The sequence below is a fragment of the Mobula birostris genome, chromosome 13 (genome assembly GCF_030028105.1).
Source record: "Mobula birostris isolate sMobBir1 chromosome 13, sMobBir1.hap1, whole genome shotgun sequence".
NCBI classification, from domain to species: Eukaryota; Metazoa; Chordata; class Chondrichthyes; order Myliobatiformes; family Myliobatidae; genus Mobula; species Mobula birostris.
Genome location: NC_092382.1, coordinates 52,319,852 through 52,325,851, shown reverse-complemented (window position 1 = coordinate 52,325,851; position 6,000 = coordinate 52,319,852). Strand labels below are relative to the sequence as shown.

The 6,000-nt window shown below is 44.3% G+C and overlaps 1 protein-coding gene across 3 annotated transcripts in view; it reads left to right on the top strand.

The window, feature by feature from the left end:
- The first annotated feature begins 741 nt into the window (after window positions 1–741).
- Window positions 742–6,000, top strand: part of LOC140206838 (NACHT, LRR and PYD domains-containing protein 3-like) — a 34,791-nt gene continuing 29,532 nt past the window's right edge. For all 3 annotated transcript variants that reach the window (XM_072275080.1, XM_072275081.1, XM_072275079.1), the window contains exons 1-2: window positions 742–916; window positions 4,729–4,848. In XM_072275080.1, coding sequence (XP_072131181.1) covers window positions 4,746–4,848 — 103 coding nt within the window. In that variant the 5' untranslated portion in view covers window positions 742–916; window positions 4,729–4,745. The remainder of the gene's footprint in view (window positions 917–4,728; window positions 4,849–6,000) is intronic.

Here is a 6,000-nt window from a genome sequence, read left to right as displayed (position 1 = left end):
AGACTCCCATTTTTTAATCAGCACGCAACTTCCCCCTCCATCCCCCCCCCCCCCACCCCGTGCTCATTTTCAATCAGTGCGTCATTCCCTCCCTGTCGGCCATTTTAACGTGCGTGACTATTTTCAGAGAGTGCATCACTCCCTCCTTCGGTCACACTTCTGGCCATTTGGAATACATGACTTTTAAGAGAAATAAATTCAACAAGTATTTCCGGCGGGGGTCGGTCAACAACCTCTGCTCCTGAAATGAAACGCGCTGTTAACCGTGGGCGAGGGGGTTTCTTGTGATAATAGTTGTTCGGATGGAAATGCGATAATCTCTCTAAGTTTTTTTTTCCCCCCAGTTAGTGGAAATATATAGTCGAATGTGTTTGGTTTAATTTCAGCAGAAATGCGTCTCTCTGTACCTGAACAGCAGAAGGACGTTTGAGCTGGAACTATACCTATGCAGGACAGTCCTGTTTACACACGGGGCCGAGCTCAGATCCTCTCGGGACCTGGGATGGATCAAATTCGCAGCCTGGGATTCGCTGGGTTAAACAGAGAAACTCCGCCCCACTGGTTGCATGAGAGAAAAAGGAGAGATTTACACGGAAATCCGGACAGAATGGTTAGCGCAGCCTGTTTGTTTTCCACTCTAAGGTTGCTACATTGATCCCACTCCCGCCTCCTCCCGCTGTCGGACCCGTCCTGAGCCGGTGAGAGTTAGTGTGACCCGGACCGCGACAGTCCCGCTCTACCCTGGCTCACCCGGCCCTGTCCATCTGTAATGACCGACGGACTCGGGAGCAGCAGCTCAGACTCAACTCTCCGTACAGGGTGAGCCCACCGGTGCAGGACCATTGTCGGTCACCCGGGAAGTCAGTCTGTGATTTCCCGGGACCACACTGAACGCCGTCCGGTTACAGCATCAGAGGTAAGTGTTGTGTATGAGTCTGTACAAGTATTCAGCGTTCACAGCGAAACTCGGCTTTGATCGGGATCGGGAGTGAATTTAGTGGCAGAGGGCAGTCCTGACATATTCATGTTAACGGGTCAATCATTGTCCAAATGGATTAAGAGAAACGACGTTGTTACCTTGAACCAGAAATACTCTCCAGGGTGGTTTCTACTGAGTGAGAGCTGAAGGCATCTTTCACACCGGTAGCAACATGTGAAATCCCACGGGGCAGTGATCTGTCACCGATCTCTCTGTCCCTCATTAAAACGCAAGTACTCAGAATAACAGGTCGAAACCCGGTTATATTACGAAACGTCGCTTATGGGAATGCTTTGGTTTGATTTATTTGAAGGAAGCTTGAAAATTATTTTTAGCGCATCTACAGATGACAGGAGTCTGAGATAAAAACAAAATGCTGGAAACTCGCAGCAAACAGGGGAGCGAAGTAACTGGTAACTTTGCAGGTTCGAGACCCCGGGTAATGTCCTTACATCGCGTCACTGGTTCTATCGCTCTTCCCTGTAGCAGAAAGTGTTAATTACAATATTAAACTTCCTTCACGCTTGAATGACGGTGTTTTGTCGAACGGGTTCGATTTGATTTCAGCAGAAAGGCCGCTCCCTGTTCTGAGGAATGTGCACGGACAGGACAGGCAGCTGCTTGCTCGCAGACCCTGAGCACCGAGTCTCACAGAACAACAACCCCCACCTTCCAAATCAGTCAATCATCTGCCCTCTTGCCCTTTCCATTCCACTCCTGATGAAGGGATTCTGTCCGCAACGTCGACTGTTTACACTAATCCGTAGAGCTGCCTGACCTGAGCTCCTCCAGCATTGTGTGTTGCCATGGTTATGGGTTTTCCGTGTGGGGCGGTGGGCGGAGCTATTTGTAACAAAATGATACACAGTATCCGCACTATCAGAGTATTCTTGGGGAATTAAGGTGAGAATATTTCAGCTTCTGATATTTATTTCGGAACTTTATTTCCCAACAACCAGTTGTCTGTGCATTGGTTCAGCCATCAAGGAGATATTTGCTCTGTTTTCAGCCACTTCTGGCTGTGGTGCCTCTTGTGATCCTACTGTTTCCACAGGTTAAGTTAAGATTAAGAATAGCTCCACAACAATGGCGAACTGTTCCAAGGCAAGGGTGCGAGATCTGTGTAGCAAACACCTGTTCCATTTTCAAAATTTCTTATTTCAGACGAATACATCTACAAAAAGGGTGTTATTTTGCATATCAATGCACACTGTATATACAGTATAATGTATATATGTACAGTATGTATATGTATAGTAATATCGTATATACAGCATATAAAGTATATATGTGGTCCATATATGGCAATGCATATACAGTACTTGAAATAGTATTCACCACCCACCAAAAAAAAATCTTTATTCACATAAATGAGTATTGCAACCAGGGATTTTAATCAATTTAGCTGAAGTTTTGTTGTTTTTTTTTTTCTGTGAACCCCATCCTCTTTCTCTGCCACAGCAGAACCCAAATCCATGGGAGAATTGTAAAGCATGAAAAATAAATAAAGCGGTAATATTAGCCGTTCAAATGTATTCATTCAGTCCTTCAGTACTTCACGTACTTGCTGTTCTTCAGTACTTGGGTGAAACACCTCTTGCAGCTATTATAGATAGTAATATTTTGGGACAGTCTCTATTAGTTTTCCACAACATGATGGAGTGAGATTTCTTTATTCCTCCTTGCAAAATTGCTCAAGCTGTGCCAGGTTAGTTGGGGAGCGGCGGTGGACAGCAGTTTTGATTTTGCTAGAGATGTTCGATAGGGTTAAGATCAGATCGCTGATTGGGCTACTCAGAGTCATCAATTTTCTACATTTGAAGCTACTTCATGTTTGCTCCCGCAGTGTGCTTTGGGTCGTTGTTCTGCTTAAAAATTATCTTCCTCCCCACTTTCAGATTTCTGGCTGTGTCGAGGGTGTTTGTTTGCTAATGTTTTATACAAAATCTCTGTATTTAGCAGCTTTCATCCTCACATCAAACCATACCAGATGGTGAGTCGTGCTGATGAAAAGCATCCCTGTAGTATGATGTCACATTCACCATTCTTTATAGTAAGGATGGTGCTCACTGGCTGATGCACAGCATTACACTTACATACACACACTGCTTAGTGTTGAGGCCAACATTTCCAGTTTAGACATACGCAATCTTTGCAGTATCCCCTAAGTGACGCTGCACAATGTCATATGGGCGAGGATATGCCTTTTTTAAGAAGTCAAATCCATTCAGTAGAGGCATTGAATAACAGAGCAGAGCACTTACTTGGGGCATATCTTAAAGAGTAACACTGAGAAAATAATAAATATTTCCTTTGTTTATTTGGACAGGACACTGTTGCAGAAAGTTAATATTGGACCACTGGAAAATGATGCTGGTGAGGTAGTAATGGAGGACAAATAAATGGCAGATGAACTTAATGGTTACTTTGCATCTGCCTTTACTGCTGACAACACTAGCAGTGTGTCAGAGGTCTGAGAGCATCATGGGGCAGGAAGTAGTGCCATTGCTATTACAAATTTAAAAAAAAAAAAAAAAATCTCGGCAAGCTTAAAGATCTTAAGTTGTATAAGTCACTTGGACCAGATAGATACATTCCAGAGTCCTGAGAGAGGTTGCAGAAGAGATGACGGATGCCATTAGTCATGATCTTTCAAGAATCACTTGATTACAACATGGTCCCAGAGGACTGGAAGATTGTAAATGTCAATCCACTATTTAAGAAAGGAGGAAGGCAAAAGAAAGAAAATTATAGGCCAGTTAGAGCCGATAGTGCAGGTACAACAGATTAGAGATAAAGGTGGGAAGATGTGCCTGGAGGCTGTGGAAGTGAGCGAGGTCCTCAATGAATACTTCTTTTTGGTATTCACCAATGAGAGGGAACTTGATGATGGTGAGGACAATATGAGTGAGGTTGATGTTCTGGAGCATGTTGATATTAAGGAAGAGGAGCTGTTGGAGTTGTTAAAATACATTAGGATGGATAAGTCCCCGGGGCCTGATGGAATATTCCCCAGGCTGCTCCATGAGGCGACGGAAGAGATTGCCGAGCCTCTGGCTGGGATCTTTATGTCCTCGTTGTCCACGGGAATGGTACCAGAGGATTGGAGGGAGGCGAATGTTGTTCCCTTGTTCAGAAAAGGTAGTAGGGATAGTCCGGGTAATTATAGACCAGTAAACCTTACGTCTGTGGTGGGAAAGCTGTTGGAAAAGATTCTTGGGGATAGGATCTATAGGCATTTAGAGAATCATGGTCTGATCAGGGACAGTCAGCATGGCTTTGTGAAGGGAAGATCGTGTCTAACAAGCCTGATAGAGTTCTTTGAGGAGGTGACCAGACATATACATGAGGGTGGTGCCGTGGATGTGATCTACATGGATTTTAGTGAGGCATTTAAAACGGTTTCACACGGTAGGCTTATTTGGAAAATTAGAAGGCATGGGATCCAGGGAAGTTTGGCCAGGTGGATTCAGAATTGGCTTGCCTGCAGAAAGCAGAGGGTGGTGGTGGAGGGAGTACATTCGGACTGGAGGGTTGAGACTAGTGGTGGCTAAAAAGGATTGGTTCTGGGACCTCTACTTTTTGTGATTTTTATTAACGACCTGGATGTCGGGGTAGAAGGGTGGATTGGCACGATGGGCTGAATGGCCTAATTCTACACCTATGTCTTAAGATCTTATGGTTTAAATATTTCTATGAGCTTCAGTGATGTGTTGTGTTGCTCCTTAACCTGCATTTTCATTTTGAAGGCAGCAAAACAACTGAAATGGGAAGTATATTCACTAAAACTCAGCCTGAAAACTTACCGCAAGGGGAAGTTGATGATGCCACAAAATTGAAACCCCCTGGAAGCTTTGAACATGGAGCAGGTTAGTAGACTTCAAATTGTTTAAAATTAAGCATCTGGTAGTCACTCGAGTATTACTTATGAACTCATAATGTAGCCCCCTGGTAAGCTTCAGGCTCGCTCAGCTCGCTTTCCTCTAGAGGAAGCAGCCTTCGGCCCTGCCAAATGGGTAGTCAAGTTTGTGTGGATGCTGTGTGATGCAGCCCACCCCTCCAAATAACAGACAATGCACCATATGCGATTAAATTATTATAATTTATAGCTATTACTAGAACTATGTAATTAATAGAGATAAAATATAAAAGGAAAGTAAAAGGTGCCAAACTTATCAAAGTTCAACCACTTCGTGCACAACAGTAACGGAGTCCTCTTTCCACCATTCAATCACCTCCGACCACCTCGATCCGCCACCTGGGACCAACCACGGTGGTCGACCAGACACTCCACACAAGTCTATCTTCGTCTCCTCTCCTTGGCAAAGACCCTGGACCTTGGACTTCGGCTGGGGGTCCGTCTCGTCGGCCAGCTCACAGCATTGCATCCACTGTCTCGGTCCCCATCTCACCTTCTCCGCCAGAGCCCACACATCACAATAGCTTACAGACACACAAGAAAGAATAACATCTATCGCAGTTGGTTAGCAACTGAATACAACTCTTTATAACCCAAACTGCTAGAGAACTTTCTCAGCAGTTAAATAACAAAGAAGCCATTTTGATTAGCCTAAGCGGTAACATAAAAGAAGAAACCCCTTACAATAATAATTCTGAAATTGGGGAATGCACAACAGACCGTGAAATCATATTCCTCGAAGGGCAGGCATGATTCAGTACTCTGTGGGACCTTTTTAGAAATTATAGCTGTTGAAATAGATGAGTGGGAGCCGGTGGACATAGCATAGAATTTATTTCTTCCTCCCTTCGTTTACGGCATGTCCCAACAAGTGCGTGCCGCAAATTATACGCTAGTGACTAATTAAACTACTAGCCCAAACATCTTTATAATGTTGGAGCAAACCGGAAACATGTGGTCACGGAGAGAAACGTATAAAGTCTTTAGACAACAGCAGCAGTTGAACGCAGGTCACTGTGGCTGTAAAGCATTCTGCTAACTACTATGTCACCATACCACCCTAAACTAAATTCCTAACCAATTCACCTTAACTTCCAACTCA